The sequence below is a fragment of the Cetorhinus maximus genome, chromosome 6 (genome assembly GCF_964194155.1).
Source record: "Cetorhinus maximus chromosome 6, sCetMax3.hap1.1, whole genome shotgun sequence".
Classification (NCBI taxonomy): domain Eukaryota; kingdom Metazoa; phylum Chordata; class Chondrichthyes; order Lamniformes; family Cetorhinidae; genus Cetorhinus; species Cetorhinus maximus.
In genome coordinates, this window is record NC_135884.1 from 98,499,227 (window position 1) to 98,523,858 (window position 24,632).

At 39.7% G+C, this 24,632-nt stretch overlaps 1 protein-coding gene across 3 annotated transcripts in view; it reads left to right on the forward strand.

Annotated features, from left to right (window-relative positions):
- LOC144681968 (pleckstrin homology domain-containing family G member 4B-like) overlaps positions 1-24,632 on the forward strand; it is a 338,637-nt gene that overhangs the window by 85,668 nt on the left and 228,337 nt on the right. For all 3 annotated transcript variants that reach the window (XM_078544151.1, XM_078544149.1, XM_078544150.1), the window contains exons 2-3: positions 11,082-11,279; positions 20,052-22,590. In XM_078544151.1, the coding sequence (XP_078400277.1) occupies positions 20,289-22,590 (2,302 nt within the window). In that variant the 5' untranslated portion in view covers positions 11,082-11,279; positions 20,052-20,288. The remainder of the gene's footprint in view (positions 1-11,081; positions 11,280-20,051; positions 22,591-24,632) is intronic.

Genomic DNA, 24,632 nt, shown 5'->3' on the forward strand with positions numbered 1-24,632 from the left:
ACTGCAGATGCGGTCTCACCAAAACCCAGTACAACTGTAGCAAGACTTCTTTATCCTTGTACTCCAATCTCCTTGCAATAAAGGCCAACATGCCATTCCTTTCCTAATTACTTGCTTCACCTGCATTCTAACTTTGTGCTTTCGTTGTACAAGTGCACCCAAGTCTCTTTGAACATCACACTTACAAGTTTATCACCTTTTAAAAAAAATATTCAACTATTTTATTCTTGCGACCAAAATAAATAACTACACACTTCCGTATATTATACTCCATCTGCCATCTTGTTGCTCACTCACCTTACTTGTCTATATCTCTTTGCAGCCTCTCAGTGTCCTCCCCACAGCTTATCTTGCCACCAGGCTTCGTATTATCAGCAAACCTAGATATGTTACTCTCTGTCTCTTCTAAGGGCAGAAACTTTCACCCCATGGGTGGGTGTGCACTCGACCCGACGGTGTAAAATAGTGCACGATGATGTTGGGTGACGTCCTGATGTCATAGTGCATTTGCACGATATTTTGGTTGGAGGGCGCGTGTGCGAGAGTCAGCAGTGCACCCGCTTACAATTAAGAGGCCTATTAAAACCCTTAAGCAATCAATTAAGTAGAATTTTTCATTGCCTGTCCAACCTTACGGTTGGCAGGTGGGCGAATAGGCCAGGCAACTTTTGCATTTTTTGCAAAACCTCATCCACGGGCAGGATGAGGTTTCCAACAGTAAATAAAAAAAAAAGTAACATTTTCAAAAAATAATTTTCAACATGTCCCTCTTCATGTGACTGAGTCACATGTGGGGACATGCTTATACTATTTGTAGAATCTTTATTCTTCATTTAAAAAATTTTCAGTTCCCTGAGACACCTCTGTGCTTTCAGTGAGCGCACCCGCGCGCATGCGCCGACTTCTGTGCTCGCGCTTCTCCCACCTCCACCCCAACAGCCATGCATTTCACGCTGGCTGGCCGTTAATTGGCCAGCCAGTGTGAAATTGCGGTCGGAGCCCAGGTGCAGGCGGCGGTCTGTTCGTCGGCCGCTCCCGGGCCCGCCTGCCGCACCAGCCCGACTAGTTACATCCTCAAAAAAATCTAATAAATTTGTCAAACGGGATTTCACTTTAGTAAAATCATGTTGACCTGTTCTAATCATACAATACTTTCCTAAGTGTGTTGTTAAGCCTTCCTTAATAGGCTCCAGCATTTTCCCAACAACTGATGTTAGGCTGACTGGCCTGTAGTTCACTGTTTTCTCTCTCCCTCTTCTCTTGAAAAGCGGTGTGTCATTTGCCAACTTCCAATCTCGTGTGACCATTCCCAAGTCTGAGGAATTTTGGAATTCGGGGTTTGGAATTGATGGAAGGGAAGGGGATAACATGAGAGTATGGCATGGGAAGGACAGATGAGATGATGGAATTGGTTAATTGTGGCAAAATGGCAAGGAAAATTCTTCAATATAACTTATTGTGAAAGGTATTCTGAAATGAAGATTCAAAAGATTTGAATGCAAAAGTTTTAGAAAAACTGTGTGGTGAATTAAATGAACATACCAGTGTTGTTTCTATAGAAAAAGGTGATAACAGTCTGTACACTCTAGCGTTTTTACACAGGCTAACTTAACGGGCATGACACTGCACAAGCTTAAAGTCAAGGAAGGAGCAGTTATAACGTTGCTGTGAAACTTGAATCCTAAGCAAGGACTTCATCGTGGAGCAAGATTGGTAGTTAGGGAGCTGTTTTCTTCGATGGTAGATGCTGAAATCATAACAGGCAGTTTTCAAGAAAATAGTGTGTTTATTCCTTGAATAATATTGAGCCCACCAGATGTAAACCTGCTTTAGGAGAAAACAGTTCCCAATTAGACTTTCATATTCAATGAATGTAAATAAGGCACGAGGCCAGACTCTTGACAAAATTTGAGCTTTTATTTCGAGGGTTGCTTTTACACACGAACAGCTTTATGTAGCTTTTTTCAGAGTGAGAAGTTTTGATTGTTAAAGTATTTGGTGAAAGAATAGCTAGAAATCCTGTATTTAAAGAAGTACTGTTGCAACAAAGACACTAATCTGACTGTAAATGCTTTGCGGGTATCTGCTAGTTATAAATAAAATTCAGTAATGTTGGTAAGACTGGCATTAAAATTGCCATAGCCCTAACTTGTTCTCATATGTAATTTGTAGTGTTTTCATTTCATCCTGAAACCGTGTATGCTGTAGTGGTGCAAATAAGCCTACAAAAGTTGCTCCAGCAAGAAGTGAAGGTTTTATTCTATGGCTATTTAGTGTTGGCGTTGGCACCAGTGATGTTATTGTACTGAAAACTAACACTACAGTTTAGTTGGGAATATGATAACATCTTCTGTACTGGTGGGAAATAAGTAAATTTCCATCTTAGAATTAAGAGCTTGCTCTGTATTATGTGTCTAATGCTAATTTTTCAGACTGTGTGCAATTGTTATTTTCTTGCATGTAGTATAGTGTAATGGATATTAGTGATAGGTACTTGATCTGACTTTACCACAGTCCCATTGAGGGTGGGTGCTTTCTCTCCATGATTACAAGCTAGGCGATATTACTGTTAGTTTTGCAAAAGGCAATTATTGATGGTACGCAGCACATTCACAATACCTTATTCCAACATTTACTTTGCCCATTGCCCATCTCATTGTCCTGATTGGTTCAAATTACCACACAGCTCCTTTATATTATTCCAGGAGCCAATGCAAATATCCATAAAGCAGAAGATCTGAACCTCATTATAGTATGGAAAAGCGGACTCTGTAATTGCGATGATAGAATACTTCCCAAAGTGTTTTTGCTCCTTGTTGGCCATTTGGCACTGGTCAGCCATGGCTTTAAAGAAAGGAGGCTTCACAATGCCAAAAAAAAAATGTATGCAGGGAAATAATAGATTCATGGTTTAATTAAAATGCAAAATACTGCAGATGCTGGAAATCTGAAACTTAAAATCCTGGAAATACTCAGGCAGCACTTGTGTAGAGAAAAACAGAGCTAACTTTTCAGGTTTGTGACGTTTCATCAGAACTGGGGAAAGGTAGAAATGTAATAGCTTTTGAGCAAGTGAAAGTGGGGTTGGAGATGGGTGGCAAGAACAATAAAAGAACTCAGCGAAAGGGTGGAGCACAGGAGAAATCAAGGGCTGAACCTTCTGGCTGGCTTGTGGGTGGCGGACTCCGCATGCCAGTGCTTAAAATGTCGCGCAATCGTCCCAACGTCAGTGCGCGGCACCCCGATATTTTGGTCGGCGGGCGCGCTAAGCAGCATGATGAGCGCCTGCCATTAATTAAAGGCCTTGTTAAGGCCATGAACTCTCCAATCGATCAGGATTTTGAGGGGCCTGTGCGAACTTCGGGTCAGCACACGGGCCCAACGGGCAGGCGGGTAAGTGATTTTTTTTTACAAACCTCCATCTAGTGGCGGGATGAGGTTTGATATTGGGTTTAAAAACTTTTAATTAAATGTTTGTGTTCTTCACTAACATGTCCCATCTCGCGTGACATTTTCACATGAGGGGGACATGTTAATGATTTTATTATTTTTCTATTTTTAGAGTTTCACAGAATTTCAGCAATCTCTCTGAGGCAGCACATTGCCTCAGGGAGATGTGCACTCTTTCGCATGCATGCGTGAAAGAGCACACTCTGGCAGTTGGGGATTCCACATAGCATAGCGCTTCCCGTCAGGCGCCACGCTGGGCGGGCCTTAATTGGCCCGCCCACTTAAAATGGTGGCAGGGCCCGTTTCGGCGGCGGGGATTGGCTGCCCGCCTGCCGCTGAGTCGGTCAGGCCCGCCCGCCCATCAAGGGCAAAATTCTGCCCCAAGTGACAGAAAGTTTTATGGTACAAAAGCCAAAGGGAGTAGCAATGGGTAAAGGAATCAAACAAAAGATGTATCTTGATGAGGTGTGAATGGCTGGATAGCAGCTGTGCAAATGCAAAGTAAAGAAATGAGAAGGAAACAAGAAAAAAACAAACCCAATAAAAGAACAGAACAAAATGGAGGCAGAGGTTATGATCTAAAATTGTTTAACTCTGGGTTGAGTCCAGAAGGCTGTACAATGCCGAGTTGAAAGATGAGGTGGTGTTCCTTGAGCATGCATTGAGCTTCATTAGAGCACTGTAGCAGGCCAAGGACAGAAAGGTCAGTCAGAGTGGGAACAAGGGGGAGAATAAAATGGCATGTGACAGTAAGTTCAGGGTCATGCTTGTGGACTGAACAGAATGGTCACCCAGTTTGTTTGCTCTCCCCAAATTTGAGGGGACCACATTGTGAGCAGTGAATACAGCATACTAAACTACAGCATATGATTTAATTTCTACTTGTGTGCAAATTGATTGCTACATTTGCTTACAAAGCAACAACAATAGCTTGCATTGATATAACATCTTTAATGTATAGAAATGTCACAAGGCACTTCAGAGGCATAATCAGGCCAAAGTGAATGCCACACTTAAGGAGAAAATTTTAGATGGAGTGGGCAGAAACTTGATTGATGACATGATTTTCCGGAGGATTTTGTGTTAATAATAATGGTGATAACAGCACTCAGCACTTATAATGGGGTAAATTGGACAGCAACCGTTAGCAATCGCAGAAGTTCAGTTAAAGGTGGAAATCTGAAAGTTGCATTGAGAGATACCCCACTTTTCCACCTGGTGCGCTGTTGCTTGCTGATAGACTTGGCACTGAAATCAGTGCAACAGCTTGAACTTGGGGTACTTGCCCACAAGTTCTGCACCAAAAACAACTGGAAAATGTTAGGGCTGGTGCATTCAGGAATAAGGAAGTGTTTTAATGGCACAATGAATGAAAATTACTGCTTTAGAACTTCTCTGGCCCTGAAAATTTAATTTCTAAGTGTGGAGCCTCATTCTCTACGAAGGAAGTTAGTGTCTGAGATCTTTTAAAAAAACATGATTATTTTGTTTATTTTTTCTGTCTGCCTTTTTTATCTCCCTTAATTACATCTGTGTTTTCCAATCTTAGTTTGTTTATGTACATCATTCATATTTCTTGCTTTATATTCACTGGTTTAGACTCTGCGTGACTCAGTGAGGATTCTTCAATCTGATTGGTTGAAGAGCCTCGCAGTTCTTTCCTGACTCTCAGATACCACAGATTCCCTGTGGAGTACGTCGTGCTGAAACAGATGCTGGACTAGAGGAAGCCTTTTTCTAAAGCCTGTGATAACTCTATGGGAAGCTGTCAGTGAGGTGAATGGAGAGCACTGTTCCTTTACTTACAACTGCAAAATACAGACCAATATATTAACTGCAAAGTATTTTGGGATGTGCTGATAATGTGAAAGGTGCCAAATAAATGAGTGTCTATTCTTTTGTTTCACTAGGAATTAGAAGTGATATGTAATACTAAGAGGAAACACTATGGGAAGGGGCAATGATGCCATTCATGTAACAAAACAGATAAATAAAATGTTGGACTGTATTTGAATTTTATCCAAATTATATAGAGGAAACTAGCAGCACAACAAAGATTAGGCATTGATCTTAGTGGTTAAGGGTGCAGAAGCTGCTTGGAGTCACTTTCTTTGTTGACATTCATTGTTGACAATGATGCCATATTTTGTTGAATGTTGCTTTGATGTTGAGTGTAGCTATTCACCACTCTTGCGTCTGGGCCAAGTTTTAATAGTTCTGGCAAATTCTGGAGTAAATTTTCTCAATGTCAAACTAATTACCTACTCTTCAATAATACCTAAATGCATATGTTGACATGGGTGTGATAATTACCAGCAACATTGAGAAAGGTAGTGTGTGTGACCTGTCACAAAAATGTTTAGGCAAGAACTAACATAAATATGAAATAAATAGTTTATTTCACTCCCACTGCAGGCTATTAGATTAATTTGAAGCACGACTTTGCTTTATGGATGATATTGATATGACAAGCTTAAGCCTGCATTTCTTAACTTAGCAACCATGTTTGCTGCTCGTCAAAGGCAGCTGCTCTGCGTATCAGTGCTACAGTCTTAAGAAACTGTCATCATGGAACTAATGGTGAAAAATGTAAACAATTTGGATTTGAACAGAAACAATAAATTTTTAGCCACTTGTGCAAACTATGATAAACAAGTACAATGATCCTGATATTCAGGCTGTTGATGCATTCTTCTTAAATCCTGAAGATCATCCTGGCAGATTGTTATATGCAACACAATCCAAATGTTTAACTTTACATCCACTTTTCTTTTTCCTCATATCTAGTGTTTTGGGGGAAAAAAGGCCTCAAGAACCTGTACCACAGTGATTTTATTGTAACCCATTTTGATCTTATAGTTGAAGTATTTAAAGTGAGGTTCAAACAAGTGGTTGAATATCACGAGCATAAGTTAGTTATTTATTATGTTTGAAGTGAAAAACTTCCAAAGATGTGTTTTGCTAAATTGGAAGTAATTACAAGCTCAGTGTTGCTATATGTATTTGCTGATTTTTTTTGGTGAATTTTTTATCCTGATCAAGGTGTGGGAATCCCATGGTGGCATCAGGCACTCTCCAGTCAGGCGCAGCAGAGCTTCTTCCACACAGCCTCAATGATGCGTCTAAGCCATCACAAAAGATTACATACACTCTACTGCACCATTGTGATATTTTGCTGTTTTCACAGCAGCCATTCTGTGGCCTCTTGACCATGATTTCAGTGATACAACACCGATACAGAATTATTGACATGAGTTGATTAACATGTCTCTTGTTTGTATTATGAGGCTATAACTGTAGTGTTTCTAATTGTACTGATTTTGGCAAAAATTACACATGCACATTTGCTCAAATTATAAATGCAATTCTAAAATGACTCAGCATATATACACGAAGCTACTGCAAAGTTACAACCTTGCAATTCCCAGACGTCAGCTCCTTGTGGGCCATATGGAATCTATATTTACTTTTCCCAAGCATGGTTTTATATGGGCATGGTAATGGATGAAAGCAAAGTTGATTAAATAGCGTGTTTGAGGCACCAGCTTTAAAATTAGTGACATGTCCTGACAATTCTTCATAAAACAATTGCTTGAACAGTCCGTGGATCAAGATTGTGCATCATACTCTGCAACATTGCAGAGGTGTGTCTGGACTGTGTCAGGTTTCTGGAAGGTAATAACTGGAGCAGCTAGGGAGTGAACTAGACAGCTACTACAGTTGGACCTTAGCAGTCTGATTTATCTCAATCGGCTGATAATTTCAGCAGCAAAGCTTCATACATAAATTCATCTGCTTGTGGCTTACTGTCTTAGATTGCATCAGCACCTGGAACTCTGCCTGTTGTGTATGTGAAAGCTCAAGTACAAAGTTGCTTGCTGCATTATGGTTTCTGGAGTATGTGTTAGATTAAGGAAATTATGAGTTACCTGTTGTTACCCCAGTACAGTGTATTCGTGTGAGCTACCTGTGGCCTGCTCCCACGAACTCTCTGATTCTGTCCTTTTGATACACGTCAGTGTCTCTTTTCTTGCATCCATAACATTCTTTGTTGTGTCATCACTCTTTTTCGGTGCCCTTGATCGATCTGTCTGTCTGATCTGACATATTGATTTGATATTTGTATCTGTGATATTGTTGCTGTTTACTGTCTCTCCGAAGTGATCTCTGTATTGCCTGGCAGTTTGTGTGCCTATTTGTCTTTGTATATTGTGACGTATTGGTGTAACCTCTCATTATATCTTGTCATGCTGAATATCTGTGATGGGTGTACTTGCCTTGTGTGGTTTTCTGTTCTCGTGTTTTCTTTCTTTACTGACAGAAGATGCTGGAAATACACACCAGGCCAGTCATTATCTGTAATGAGTGAAGGCAGGTAATAATGTGTTAGGTCTGTCCCTTTAATGAGAACTAAAAATGGTGAGCTCAGAAATGGGGGCAAGAGCTTTATAACGTCCTCCTTAGAATCAGGGTCGATGAAACCCCTTTTCTATTCCTAGCATGGAATAAAAAGGGACTCCTTTCACATTGAGCGTTGACCAAGGAAAAGAGCAATGGCAATAGTGATGAGCCTTTATGTAATGATGATTTCAATAGAAGTAGAAATTTTTGGCCATGTTCCTATCCCAGAATGGCTGGATGGTGGGGAGAGGTTTCAAAAAATATGCTGGAGTGCAATACCCTCTTCCAAAAGTCCTTGCATAGGGAAATTTAACCAGAGGGCTGCTGGCTGCAAATGCAACATCTAACAAGGGAGAAAGGGAAAAAACAGGTAACCATAGATTAGGTAGCTTAACATTGATAGTGGGTAGGCTATTGGAGATCCTAATATGGGATGAAATTAATACTCAAGTAGAAATGTTTAGGTCACTTAGGATAGTATGGATATGTAAAAGACAAGTCAGACAAATTTAATGGGATAACATGAAGAAATAAGGATATTTATTGATAAAGGAGGGGTGTATATTTATTTTCAAAGGGTATTTGATAAAATGCTGCAGGGTGGTTTATTGAAAATAAGTTGCGTGGCATTGAAAGATACATGACAGCATGGGCAGCAATTGGTTAAGGTCTAGAAAATAAATTGTTTAAAGATGCTTTTTAGATTGGAATGATGTAAATAGTGACGTTACTAGTGATCATGTTTTTGGACCATTACTGTTCTCAGTGGCTTGGATTTTAACTGCCAGCATGTTTCCAAGAGCAAAGCACCTTGCAGACTTAATGGTTTGTTTGCCTGCAGAAGAATGATACCTGGTTAATTTTAACAGCCAAACTTCATTTAAATGTCAAAAGCAAACATGCTTACATGAATGAGGACCCAACCAGTTTAACTGTTGCTGCCTACTCAGCAGAGCAGGCAAAAATTGGGAATGGTTGGTTGCCAGTGACTTCAGGCCAGGTAAATAACCAGAATAATTTTAACTGCACATAGTTACTAGGTAGGAAGGCTTAAATCTGACCCCAATACATATAGATTATCTAAACTTTGGTGTGGCTTGCATACTATTGTAATAGTTATGTCAAGGTTACTGGAATCTGTCATCAGACAGAGTAACTGAGCACTTGGGACAAATATCAGCTCATCAGAGTCAGCATGCATCTGTGAAGTGTAGGTCATGCCTGACTAATTAAGTGGAATTTTTTGAGGTTATCACCAGCATGGTGGATAGGGAAGTATTTATGGGCATTGTCTTTATCAGGGTCCTCAATGTTTTTACTTCTGAGGCCCCTCTCTCGTTATAAAAATCCCACGGACTCCATAACAGAAGCATTTTTCTGTATAAAATTAGTTACACAATTAAACATTTTTTTTTCTTTACTTAATGTGAAAGTTGTTGCAGGTGCTGGGCACCAGATTGAGGTTCGGTGAGGAGCACCTGTACTTGACTGAAGTTTGGGTGAGGAGTGTAGTGACTTGTTGCAGCTGCGAGCCATCTTGCACCCTTTGAGCACCGAAGCTCTATTAATGACCATTGGATGATTCAAGTGATTATGGTGCTCAAGCGCGAGTTTAAAAATTCAGTCAAAGTTCATTAAGCGAATAGTAGGATAGCACACTGTCGAGCTTTTTTTAAATTAAAAACTAAACTATCAAAAATGGAAAAATAGCTCAAAATTAATCAAGTTTTAAAACCAAACTAATAATCTGTCACTAATGTAAGAATTCCTTCACCAGTTTGGAAGAGTTCTTTTTCATATGATGTGGAAACGAATAGTGTACGTGAAAAAATCTAACATCAGTATTAAAATGGTTTAAACCAATCTGTCTTACAGACAGAACACAATTGGTGTCATGTATGAAAGTCCTCACTTGTGCAACATGTGCTATTTCTCTATTGAATTTATACTGTGCAGCTTTTTTTTAACATATGTACACGGTGCTAAGCTGTATGGAACATGAAGTTCCTTTTGCTAATGAAGCATGACATTCTTGAGGTGCAGTAAGAGGATTATAATTCAGGCAAAGCAATTGTCATCAATAGTGAAACTTCTTCCATGAAGCTTAGTAAGTGAGCCGAAACTTTTTAACCCCTTTGACCATACTGTCCAGTTATTTCCTGATGGAATTAATGCATGTATTTGGACAGCTGTACATGCAAGTCTAAAGTAGAAAACCTTATGAGAATCTCTTTATACACCAAAATCATTGTAGTTCAGTCTATAACTTCTGTAACTCACATCCTGGTAAATAATTTATTTGGCCAGTTTCCTTAATTGCATTTGGTGGACCTACGCAATAAACAGCAGCTGCAGTAAGAACTTGCTTTGCGTGATACCCAAAGTTTCCAGAACACCAGATGTCTATTGGTCTGAATGACAGTGAAGTATAGAATTCTTTATTTCATTACAATTTAATCAGTTTTTTTACACCTTGGGTATTACATGGAAAATTAATTTTTGATTTTGGGTTGATGATGGAGGAAACTTATCATACTATGAATCATGTAGCAGAGAAATTTTAGTACTAGCATAGTAGCTGTTATAACAGCAACGCCCATGTTAGGAGAGCTGTTGATTTCTGAAGAAAGCAGCAAAATCAGTATTAGAAAAATAATTTTGTTTTCTGGGCATTCACATGGTCATATGTTAAAATGCAAGCTTTATTGACTTTATTTGCTTGGTTTATTGTCTATTTTTATTGTAGCAGTCTTTGTAAGATATACTAACTGTCTTGGTCAAATCTGTAGTTTAAGCTGTGAAAATTTAGTCAGAAGCCATTTTTTCCCCCCCAAAAGTATAATACTATGTATGCTGGAAATATGAAGTCAAAACACAAAATGCTGGAAATACTAAGCAGGTTTGGCAGCATTTGTGGCGGGAGAAACAGAGTTGACACTTCAGATTGATGACCTTTCATCACGATTTCCTTTCATCAGAACTCCTCCTGAAAGGTCATTGATGTGAATTATTAACGCCATTTTTTTTTGTTATTCTTTTACCTGAATTGAATACACAAAGATTGATGATATTTGGTTACAGTTCTCTTTTTTGCTTGTTAGATACCTAAACAGAGCTGATTATAAATGCAACATTTTGTATTTTCTGCACATCACAAAGAATATTGTACATTTTTGTAGTTACTGAGTTAAATTATAACTGTTAAATTACTTATGCTTTCCTTTTGACAGGATTCTGAATCCTTGGATACTTGTATTCAAAGTACTCTTTCAGCACTCTATCCACCCTTCGAGGCAACAGCATCCACTGTCCTATGTCAGGTTTTTGACGTAGTGGAGAAAACATACTGTGGTGACGGATTGTGCTACCTCATTGATTTCCTTGTTCCTGCTAAGCACATTCTGCAATGCATTCAGCAGGATGCCTGTGTAAGTATGAGGGTAGTGGGTGGGATAATGAAAATTAGTACAGTTTGATAGGACTGTAACTTTCATATCAATGTATTTTCACATTTTATATTAAATGATTAATGCAATGCTAGTTACCCTGAACGTCACTTTTTAAAAATACAAGTCTTGCCATGATAGATGGCTGCACTCAAAGCAATCCCTGGGCGAAGACGCAACTCATTTTAGTCAGTTCCTCTAACTGCACCTTTGTGTTTTGGAGCAAAAAATGTAGCTGGTCAGAAAAATATGTGACTGTTTAATTGCCATTAAGTAAGATCGAAAAAATGCGACAGACTGAATAAATTTATCTTGTGAGTATTGAAGATTTTTAATATAAATACCATTCCTCCAATATCATTTTTTTGATCACACGTTGTGAGTAGCTGAAAACAATCTTAATAGGAATGTCTGCATTTTCTTCAAAAATGGAGATATATTTTGTGTGGTGCTATTCATTGGGGCGAGAAGAAACCAATTCTAATAAAGTTAAATCTCCCTTTTCAACTTAAAAGCAGAATTGATATTGGATAGTTCTGGAACTCCTATACATAGTTGGAATGGTAGCTATCAGGTATACCAGTAAATCTTTGACCTTTAAGTTTATCAGATCCTAAGGAAATGAAAATACAGAAATGGGTATGCTCTAATTATTCTCTGTTCATCATAAGTATTTGGTTAATTCAAGGATTAACTTATAAAGATCAATTGTGTACCAAAGGAAGATGGAGATTAATTCAAAAGTTTCATATAATCAGACTTACCAGGAATTGGTTGAATAAATGCAAATCCATTTTACACCTCTTAATGATGAAGCTAATGAGGTTTTAATATTAAGTAAAACGTTTGCTGACTACTCGGTACAGTAGGCTTGACTCTGGTGTCAAATGCAAATTGTGTATCAGTGCTGTTCAGAAAAAAAGCTTAATTTTAAATGGTATTTCGTAATAAGCTTGGTTAAGCCCTTGAGTTGTTGGAATATTGTAATGGAAAAAAATATTAATTGTTTTTAAAATAATATCCAAATTAAAGTAGAAATATGTTTTCTCACTTCAACTGTTTTTGTTTCTTTGAAAATGGTTGTTACAAAGTATAAGATTTATCAAGTACTGTTGAATTATTATGTTATTACCATTACCATTGTTATTACATTGTGTAATGGAAACTATTTTGAAGAAATCTCTAGAGTACAATGGAGTGAGCTGATAAAATAGATCTATTTTAATAAAACTTGACCATGCAATAGCTTTTTTTTTAAAAAAAGCTATACATTGAACAATTAGTTACATTATATGCAATAGTGGGAAAAAAGAACAATGCTAAATGTTTTGAGATCTCTTCTAATCGCAATAATTTGGAAAATGGCATTTTATATCCTTAATTGTGACTTATGAATAAGTGCCTTGGTGTACTGAAGTTTTTGCATTACTCCGAAATGTATTATATGATTCCCGGAGTTTATTTTGTTTGTATTCCAGTCTCAAAATGCATAGAAATGTTCTGGAGTTTCAGTAGTACAGAGCATTACTCCAGCTTCATTTATAATGCTACTCCTTTGGATGTGATTTTTTTTGAGTTACTAAATTTTGAAAGAAGAACCCATACAAGCTGCTGTTTATATACAGCTGCCTTTAGAACAATAGACATTTTATGATTCTACCTAGATCTAAAAGTTGGCATGTAACATGACTTTTGATGCATGTCAAATACTTCAATTTCAACCCTTCTATTTACTTGCATTATTTACTGGTAAATCTTAAAAACATTTTTTAGAATTAAATTACAGATTTCCCATAGAATATAATAAAGTCCAAAGTTTAGTATTCCATTTTAGTTTGTTAAAACAAATCTATTTGAAAAGGGGTTTCATAAAAAGTGGTTTAAAAATTCCACATAGCTACACCACACTTTTAAAAACAGGGAGCAAATAAAGTTCTAAAGAAGTATTCCAGATATCGAAAATGAATGGAAAACCATCCCTATAGTGAACCGTAGGAAACAGGATTTTGGTATTGTCTGTATTGCAGTCATAAAAAGATTCAGATTTCTTTTATCCAACTCTAATTGACAAATTAGAGCATTATTTTTCCCTTTTTGTTTTTAAGATAAAAAAAAATTCTTGAATATTTTGTTTTTTTCTAACAGACTAAATACTCCATAGGGGAGAGAAGCAAATGTAAACTTTTCTTTCATTATATTAACCATCTTTGTAAACCTTGTATGGATTATTATTTGTTGATTGTATCTACATGATAAAAGTATTGCGACTGTTTGCACCTGCTGCTGCCACACTCATTTCATGTTATAGTTTTACCATCTTGGTAACATCTGATGACCTAAACTATTGATACTGGCCATTAGATTTGGTATTCAGTTCTCCCACTATAGATGATGCTGTTATTCTTGCAAAATTTTGTTTCTTGGATGGCACTTGCCGTCAAGCTTTATCACTTTTATCCTGCCTCACAGTGAGTGGTTGAGTCAGGACCATTACATCATTGAAGGGAAAATTGGACAAACATTTGAAGTAGATGATGACACAAGGCTATAGAGAGAGAACAGAACCTTGAGACTACTTTTGGGTTGACCTAACAAAATGCTAGCGGAAGTATAATGGACCTACTGGTGGCCTCTTGTGCTGTAAATTACTTCAAATTTTTCGTTTTTAAAGTTAAAACTTGATTTTTTTCTGCCTTCCCTGCTGTCTCCTTTCTTTCATTGCACTCTCCTGTTTAAAAAGAAATTACAACATTTTCTACCTTTGGACCTGCATCCCTCTGTTAGGACTGTTTTATTTATTCGCCTCTCAGGTTTGCTTACATTGTTGCTCTCCTACGGCCATTGCCTCTCTAATCCATATACGCGCACCATCCACCACCATCACCCCACCCTTCCAACTGCCCCCTTACTTGGGCCTACAGCCTCCTGCTCCCCTACCCACTTGGTACTTCTGTCAAACTATCAAGTTGGTACTTTTCCCTGTACTTGTGGTCTCCTGATCCTATATCTGTTTCATTGCACCACTACGCTGCTGCCTTGAACAGTCAGGGTCTCTCTGACCTTTTACTTTTTAAAGTGCTATCAACTCATAATGCATTTGCTGATTTTTGCAATCAATGGGAAAGGAAGGCTCTGGTTGCATAATGGAGAATGGGGGATGGAAAGAATTCAAGAGTAGGAGAGAGAGGGAGGTATTTACAGGAATAGAGACATGGCAGTGCCAAGTTAGAGAATAGTCTTGGACTGCTGGGGATTGTGTTGTTCCACGCGATCACGATTTTTAAATTCAATTACGGGATGTGGGTGTCGCTGGCTAGGCCAGCATTTATTGCCCACCTCTAATTGCCCTTGAGAAGGTGGTGGTGAGCTGCCTTCTTGAACCGCTGCAGCCCCTGTGGTGTAGGTACTCTCACAGTGCTGTTAGGGAGGGAGTTCCAGGATTTTGACCCGGTATGTTTCCAAGTCAGGATGGTGAGTAGCTTGCAGGGGAGATTCCAGGTGGTTCTGTTCCCAAGTATCTGTTGCCCTTGTCCTTCCAGATGGTAGCGGTTGTAGGTTTGGAAGGTGCTGCCTAAGGAGTTTTGGTGAGTTTCTGCAGTGCATCTTGTGTGCCACTGTGTGTCAGTGGTGGAGGGAGTGAATGTTTGTGGATGGGGTGCCAATCAAGCAGTGTGCTTTGCCCTGGGTGGTGTCAAACTTTGAGTGTTGTTGGAGCTGCACCCACCCAGGCAAGTGGAGAGTATTCCATCACCCTCCTGACTTGTGCCTGGTAGATGGTGGACAGGCTTTGGGGAGTCAGGAGGAGAGTTACTTGCCACAGAATTCCTAGCCTCTAACTTGTTGTTGCTACAGTATATATGTGGCTAGTCCAGTTCAGTTTCTGGTCAATAGCAATCCCCAGGATGTTGATAATAAGGGATTCAGCAATGGTAATGCCATTGAACTTCAAAGAGTGATGTTTAGATTCTCTCTTGTTGGAGATGGTCTTTGCCTGGCACTTGTATGGCATGAATGTTACTTGCCACTTATCAGCCCAAGCCTGGATATTGTCCAAGCCTTGCTGCATTCGGACATAGACTGCTTCAGCATCTGAGGAGTCGCGAATGGTGCTGAACGCTGTGCAATTATCAGCGAAAGGCCCCATTCCTGACTTTATGTTGGAAGGAAGGTCATTGATGAAGCAGCTGAAGATAGTTGGGCCGAGGACACTACCCTGGGGAGCTCCTTCAGTGATGTCCTGGAACTGAGATGATTGACCTCCAACAATCACAGCCATCTTCCTTTATGCTAGGCATGACTTCAACCGTTGGAGAGTTTTTCCCCCTTATTCCCACTGACTCTAGTTTTCCTAGAGCTCCTTGATGCCACAATTGGTGAAATGCTGCCTTGATGTCCAGGGCAGTCACTCTCACCTCACCTGTGGAGCTCAGCTATTTTGTCCATGTTTGAATCAAGGCTGTAATGAGGTCAGAACCCAAACTGAGCGCCAGTGAGCAGATTATTGCTAGGCAAGTGCTTCTTGATAACACTGTTGATGACCCCTTCCATTACTTTGCTGATGATCAAGAGTAGACTGATTGGACAGTAATTGGCCGGGTTGGATTTCTCCTGCTTTTCGTGTACAGTGCATACCTGGGCAATTTTCCACATTGCTGGGTAAATGCCAGTGTTGCAGCTATACTGGAACAGCTTGGTTAGGGACGCGGCAAGTTCTGGAGCACAAGTCTTTAGCACCATTATTAACTACTTAGATAACAGCGTGGCAATAAGAAGCATACTTCTGGTATGTTGCCTCACTTTCACTAATGATGGAGCATTTTGAAAGCATTCTGCTTGACACACGTAACTATTAAACCCTACTCTACTCATAAATTCCAATGTGTGGAACTATCCTATGGTTAAGACCTAGACTGATCTTTTGAACCTTTAATTTTTAATGGAGAAGAAAGGTGCAGGATATGCTGCATGCACAACTTGAATTCAGTCGGATGGAAGTGCAACCTATTATGTTGTCATGGATATATTGGTAAATAACCCTGATCCCCAGCCCCTTATTTACATCGTAGATCATAGACTTGACAGAAGGAGGCATTCAACCCATCGAGTTTTTACTGGTAGTCGTACTCCCAGCTCTTTTCCCACATCAGCAATTTTTCCTCCAGGTATTTATCGAATTTCCCAGTTGAATGCTATAATTCAGTCTGTATCCACCACTTTATCAGGCAGTGCATTCCAAATTCCTAACCACTTGGTTAAAAAGTTTTTCTTCATGTCGCTTCTGGTTCATTTGTCAATCAGCTTATGTCTGTGCCCTCTGGTTATCGATCCTTTACTCATTGGAAACCGTTTCTCTTTAAAATCATGTAGGATTCGGACAGAGTAAATAAACACCTCTATCTGATCATTGTTTAGCCTTCTATGCTCCAAGACAACACCAGTTTCTCCAGCCTATCTATGTAACTATAAACCTTCATCCCTGAACCCATTTTAGTAAATCTCCTCTGTACATTCTCCAAAACCTTAACCTCCTTTGTAAAGTGTGCTATCCAGAATTCGACACAACGGTCTATCTGGAGCTGAAATAGTACCTTAAAGGTAAGGGGCAACATTAGATTTTAAAACATGTAGATCCTGGTGAATGGAAGGGATTCAAAGAACATAAAAGGGTGATGAAACGGTAAGATAATATCACAAAAAGGGTATAGGAAAAGAAACTTGAAAGGGGTGTCAAATTCAACACACATTCCTCCAATTATCTGATGAAAAAGAAGTTGGTCAGGAGCAATATGGACTTGTTGAAAACAGATAACGATGTTCTTGGTGAAAATTAGAAAATGGCGGACATATTAAATGAGTACTTTGTGCCCACATTTACAGTAGGGAAAAGTGAGAGAGAATTTGCACTTCATGCTCTTCCCCCTTTTGCGCGCTCTCCCTCTTTAGCGCACGCTCTGTGACTTCACCCCCCCACCCCCGTACTCATTCCCTCTTCACCCCTCACCCGCATGCCCTCATCCCCCCCTTTTGCCCGTGTGCTCTCATCCCCTCTTTCTCTCCCCCACTTTCTCTCTCTCTCTCACCCCCCCTTTTGCTCTCTCTCCCCTTTCTCTCTCTCTGTTTTCTCTCTCTTCCCCCTTTCTCTCTCTCTCTCCCCCCTTTCTCTCTCTCCCACCCCTTTTACGCGCTCTCTATCTCTCCCTCCCTCTCTCTTTCTCCCTCTTTCTCCCTTTCTCTCTCTTTCTCCCTTCCTATCCCATGCCCTCGTTCCTCTCTCTCTCTCCCTCCCTTGCTTTCTTTCTTTCTCGCTCTTCCTCTCTCTCACCCGCTCTCCCCCTCCCTTTCTCTCTCTTACTCTCCCCTTCTCTCTCTCTCGCTCGCTCGCTCTCTCTCTCTCCCCCCCCCTCCCTGTCCCCCCCCGACCCTTTCTCTTTCTCCCCCCATCCTTCTGTCTCGCCCCCTCCCTCCCCTCTCTCTCACTCGCGCCCTCCCTCGCGCCCCCTCTCATGCTCGCGCTCTCTCTCTCACACCCCCCTGATCCTCTCTCTCTCTCTCTCTCTCTCTCTCTCTCTCTCTCTCTCTCTCTCTCTCTCACACACACCCCCCCTGTCCTCCCCTCTCTCACCCGTCTGTCCCCGTTTCTCTCTCTCTCTCTCTCTCTCCTGTCCCCCCTCTCTCTCTCATTTTCTTTCTCACACACCTGTCTCTCCCTTTCTCTCCTCCCCCCCAGTCACCCTCTTTATTTATCCAGGAGGGAGGCCCAATGCTAAACAGGTGCAGTGTATGATAAATGAAGAGGATATTCAGAAGTGGTACATTCCTCTATCACACTGTTATTTCAACATTATTACATTTACACAAGTCTTCCTTGAGGCTTCTCCCTGCCTGGTTGATGCACTCTAACTATGAAACTGAAAAAATAAATTTTTATCAAGAGCTTCCACCTCACTGAGGAAGCTTCAGACCAGTCCACATCCAACAGCCTGGCCTGAAAACTCTGCTCACATTTTAACAGCAGTGACAAATTCCACCACAGCAGCTGAAACAGTCCACAATATTCTTTTAAAAAAAAAGTCAGTTTGCTCCATCTCCCAATATTAACAGATTCTTTAAAAAAGTCCATGATCTGGATCCGCGTCTTTGCGAAGAACTATTCAGTTCTTCCTTGAGCCATACCCTATCTGTATACCAAGGTTTGTTGAACTCCATCCATTAGTTTTTGAAATTTATTGTTTAGAGTTATGTCCACCTTCAGCCTTGGAGATAATTAGAATTATTTGTAACATACTTTTGTATGGTTTTGGAATGCTACAATGTGTTATAGACAGGAGGGGATTTAATTTAAACAGCCCTGATTTCTCCTTTCACCACCCGTCTGTAAACAGAAAGATGTTTTGATTTCCCTCTTTGTAAGTGGTGGCGTATTTCCTAACCCCTCAGTTTTGGTGTCATCGGAATTCTATTAATGACAAGAAACTTGAGAGATGGTGAACACAAGAGGATTAGTTTATTTGCACACGCTCAAAAAGCAGGAGGGAGTAAAGGCCCCTGTGCATTCATAAATAAACGAGGAATAGAGAAAGATAGATTTATAGGGCAAAGACCACCGAGCAAAGAATTATTGTTTTGTGTGAGTCCAGAATCTAAATCCAATGGTATATTCCTTCACAGAGGTCGGCAGGCTGAAAATGGGTGCTGGATAATTCACCATCCTAGTAGAGATGACTTCCACGATGAGTTAGGCACGGAGAGTCTTGCAGGCGATGGTATAGAAGTTCAGAAGTCCCAGTAGAAACGGTGTAGATGGACCAGGGGTGGGCTGGGGCAACCTGGACAGAGCCCCTTTCCTGAGCTGCTGCTTAGTAAATAGAAGATGGCAGACTACCTTGCAGCGCAGCAAGACAGTGTAACTGGTTTTCCCAGCATTTTTTTTGGGGGGTGGTGTGATGTGATGTCACATGACTCCCATCTCCACACTTTGGCTTTAACAAAGGGTCTATATTACTTTGCCTGGGTTCCAGAGATTGTTATTGTTCCAACCATTACGAGTTTGAAAGAAAAGTTGCAGGGTCATTTGCCCTAGCAGACGACTCGGCTCCTGTTGGCCAGGCTTGGCTTGTGAAATGGAGATGGCTTTTGTATAATTTCCTTTGAATTTGGTATCTGCAGCCCACAGGGGTTGTTAGCATCTCTTCAGAGACAGCGAGGCGCAGATTTCTTTGATATGCCAGATTGGCTCCTATTGTTCAAAAGTCACAGCCTGATATGGCTTCAGTCAGTGTAAAAGGTCCTTGTCCAGTTTTAAAATTTTAGGAATTTGCCATGATGATGATATAAAAATATAGTGCAATATCTTAGTCCTGTTACAAATGTGAAAAATAGTATCATTTCATTCGATTATTGCCCATACTGTAGATTTCAAGAATTACTAAATTTGCAGCTACTTATTAACTGTTGTGGCCAAACACATGTTTGTGGTCAGTAATTTCTGCCCTTTCCACTCATTTCCATTTCTTTCCTAAGCTCCACAGTAGCTAGCACCAGAATGCTGATATATTTGCCCAATTATCAAATTTGTATGTATGCTGATGGACCTTAAAAATGTATTTGGATGCGCTTAAATCAGTTTTCTTGTGTTGTCTACCATGAATATACTTTTTGTTAAATTTGTTTTTAGTAAACTGTTAACAATGGAATACTGTTTTAAGTCTAAGAAGAAGCATTTAACGGGAATCTTTTTCATCCTATTTTTAACAGTTTCAATACTGTGGATTACTATTTCGCTACGAGGGCTGGCCTTTATGCATCTGTGAAAAAATTGTAATACAACTCTCTGCACTCGACTGGCAAACTTTACAACCTGGTGATTTCTACCTTCAAGTGGTTCCACACCTGAAGAAAACACCACGTATTGTACTAAAATGCTTGGCAACAAATGGGTACAACATAGAGGAAGTAATAGTCCCAGAGATCTCTTATACTTCTATCTTCACAATGGAATGGTTGGACAATATTAACAAGGGACGGATGGGAACAGCTTTGCAAAATTGTCTCTTGTCTGCCGACAGCAGTATCTTGCGAGTACCTTGGGAAGAAGTAGTAAATCCAGAATTTGTTGATAAGCCAAAAATGATTGAAAGTATGTCATCAGGAAATTGGGCTGTGGATCAAGAAGTTGTTTGTAACAATCCCAACAATTCACTATTGAATGATCACAGTGTGGGACCAGAAAACTATTCTGAAACACCTCAAAATCTAGCCATGAAAGAAAAAGAACTGAAAACACAGCAAATGCATCCTAGAATGGTGTTGCAGAGTTCCCGAAGTAGTGTTGCAGATTGTTTAGATGTTTCTGTTAGTCCCCCAGCAATTTCTTTTCATGAACTTGAGGGGGAGTATGTAGAACTTAATCAAATTTCATTAACTGAGAGTGATTTCCTTTCGCAAACAAGCACATCAGACTCAAAATTACAGCAGACATTAAGGGCTAATAGGTCACCAGGAGTAATCCCTTTGAATGCCTTGAGAAGTGGCACTTGTTCCAAGGAATCAAACTGCCCAAATTACACAGTGGCATCTTCTAATGTAACTTGGCGATCCAATTTAGAAACAGTACAGAACCCATTTAACTTGCATGTTAGCATCAATGAGGAAATTCTTGAACATAAGTCACTTGCAGATACTATGGAAAACAAAATGCCATTTCATAATAAGACTCGCAGTAATAGCGAAAATAAAGAGCCTTGTGTGTTTACAAAAGTAGAGCTGTCTTCACCAGCGGAAACTGACCTTCATCAAGAAGGAATGCAACGGGAGTTCAAGCCTTGCTGTGGAGACATGCATATGTTAATTAAACAGACCACAAATGCCACAGAAAACAATTTAAGCAGTAGTTGCTTGGAACCAGTGGTTTGCAGCCACAAGCAGACTCCTGGTCAAGATTTACAAGATAGACCATTTCAGAGTTCTTCGGGTGATTCATTACCTGTGCCACACAGTAGAAATAAAATTGATATGAAAGATTGCAAAGAAATTTATAGAGAAAAAAGAATTCCGAAAAATAACCAAAATCTGTCTGAGGCAGATGCAACAGAAAATACCCATGGGAAGCGCACAAAAGTTGCAGAGCGGAACAGCACATCAGTGGTTTTTATTAATTCTGATAAAGAATTTTTCAATCATCAATTGACTGACTGTAATTTAGCTAACACAGTGGAATTTGTAAATGTTCCTGTCACGACATCTCCTAAGTACATACAGCCTTTGGCTAAGTGTTTAGAGCAGGAAAAGGCAATGAACCAACATTTGGAGTGTATTGAACATGCACAATTTAATGGTCAGAGCCTTAATCAAACTGTACAGTTTATTAAAAATGTAACTCAACCAGAGGCAGATGTGCAATTGGATGGGTACAAAATCCCTTTAAACCAATCTTTAGGCTCTGAAGGCACTACTGAATCTAATTTATGTGAGAATTTTGCACTTGCTGGCAATTCAGATCCTCCATTGAAGGACAGCAGATGGCATATAGGGATTAAAGCTGCTCAATTGATTGAAGAAAATGTAGAATCTGCCATTCACCACCTGACTGATGGCACAGGCACTGCAGAGTTAATAAATGAAGAAATGCAATCTATAACAAATGCTGATCATTTACAATCTAATTTAACAGAGCACACTGAGCATTGCGAAAAGCATGGATTTGAATGTATGACACTTTTTGAGAAAGATCATGTATATTGGACAGAGGAAAATATCCAATTGAATGCATGTACAGTTAGTAAAGAAAGAACTAGCCAGCACTTTCAAGTCAATGTATTACACCAAATGTCTGCACACGTGGAACATGCAAATACAGATCAACTGCAGAGTGAATTCAATAAACAGAAACACATCGAAACTAAGGAATTGAACTTGACAGAAAACTGTAATCTAATACTTAAAGATGTAGATCCACTACAGGACACTGGAATTCCATTCTTACAAGACCTGCGAACTGAGAATGCAATGCAAGAGAATAGTGAATTTAATACTAAAAAGGAAGGCGAACACAAGGGATATTCTACTGTTGAAGAATACTGGTCAAATATAGTAATGACAGAGTCTAGCATTGCCTACTCAAGTGCAGTGGGGAATGAAAAGCTTGAAAGTACTTCTGCAAATATAGATAGAAATGAAATCAAAGGAGAATCAAAGGAACACAATCAATCAGAAAAACAAGCTACAGAGGATTTAACTGTCATAAATGCTGAAGAATGGAAGCAAGAAGGATGTCATACTGACAAAAATCTAGAAGGTAGGATATCTCTGAATTTGAACGACATGCTTTTATTATTAAAAGTTTTATGTACAATACCTTTCCTTGCTTTACCCAGGTTGATTAATCGTGATTACAAAATGAATGTAAATGGCTCCGTAATACTAAAGGATATCATTATACTGAACCCAAGACTTTAGCTCTGACCTTAACATTGGCCAGGTAGCGAAGTCAGTTGGAAACTTACCAACTGAAATAAAACCAAGGAATATTTCAATTTTTAGCCCTCTTTACCATGTTGTTCACCTGCAAAAGGCCAGGTGGTTCATAGTCACGTGTTGGAAATTGTTGAAGCATGGAAGAGGATTCCAGAGAAGGGAAGCTCTGAAGCTGCTTTCTGGGGCTGGGAACAACACACCTACTACTCCTGATCCCACAAAGAAAAGTTTTTTAAAAAATTATCCATTTGAGCTTCTTCACTTTACTGGCGGTCACAACTCTGTGCAGCCTGGTAGGAAACCAACAGCAACTTATCCACTCAGGCCTGAATTAAGATTTCAGTCAGGGCCTGATTATATTATTGGATCGAATCTGCATACTTAAAAAAGACCCTGCCAGCTTTGGATGGGTGTCTTGGAAGTGACTGAGCTCAGTGGCTTCATACTGGATGACCGTGGTGAATTGAATTTCTAGGTGGGTACAGTTACGATTGCCCCCTTTACTTAGATTTAATTGGTTTAATTATTTGAAGTAAAAGTTGACGTGCATTAGGAACTGGACCAGGATGGATCCTGGATTCTGCTAGAATTCAAATGAGCTCCAGGAGTTGTATTTTGTCTCCACTAAAGAAGAGGATGCTGCCAATGTCATAGTAGGAGTGAAATCGAATAGGTTAAAAATAGATAAAGGAAGGTACTTTTTTTTAAAAAGGCAGTGCTCAAAGTAGTCTGGTCTAGATGGAATGCATCATAGATTGCTGAGGGAAGTAATCTGCTGAATTTCCTTAGATTATAGGAATGGTGGCAGAGGACTGGAAGACTCTTCAAAAAAAGGGAATGAGTTAAATCAGCCAGTAGCGGGAAAACTTTTAAAGACATTAATTTGGGGCAAAATTAATTGGCACTTGGGAAAAACATGGGCTAATAAATGAAAGCTGGCATAGACCTATTAAAGGCAAATCATGTTTTACAGACTCGGTTGAGTTTTTTGATGAAGTAACAGTGAAGATTGATGAGGGTAGAGCGGTTGATGTGTATATAGACTTTTAAAAGGCATTTGAAGATGCACCACATAATAAACTTAAATTGAAGCCTGTGATTAAAGCGGGTTGGTTGCGTGGAAAAAAATTTGGCAAATGGACAGAAAGCTGAGAGTAGTGGTGAATGATTGTTTTTCATACTGGAGGAAAGTGGTATGGCGTCTGCCGGAGGTTGGTGTTATCCACTGCTGTTTGGCTACACAAGGCATAACTTAAAAGTTTTCAGATGGCACAAAATTTGGTGAAGTATTAAACAGTGAGGTGGGTAGTAACAGGCTTCAGGAGGACAGACAGACAACAGACTGGTGAAATGGGACAACACATGGCAGATAAAATTTAACATGAGAGAAGCCTAAAGTAACTCATTTTGGTTGGAAGAATGAGAAGAGCAATGTAAACGGCATGGTACAATTTTAAAGGGGGTGCAGGAACTGAGTGACCTGGGGGTGTGCTTACACAGCCTGGAGGCAGGACAGGTTGAGAAGGCTGTTAGAAAGCCATCCAGGATTCTTTGCTTTATAAGTAGAGGTATAGCGTGCAAAAGAAGTAAGTTATGCTAAAACTTTTGTAGATCACTAGCTAGGCCTAAGCTGGAGTATTGTCAACTTCTGAGCACCACAGTTTAAGAAGGATATCAAAACCTTAAGAGTGTGTACAGGGCAGATTTAGTAGATTGGTACAAGGGATGAAAGACTTAAATTACATGGAGAGATTATAAAAACTGGGACTATTCTTTAGGGGAGAGATAGTTAAAAGGAGATTTAATAAAGTAGACGTGTTCAAAATCATGAAAGGTTTTGATAGAGCTAAAAAAGGAGAAACT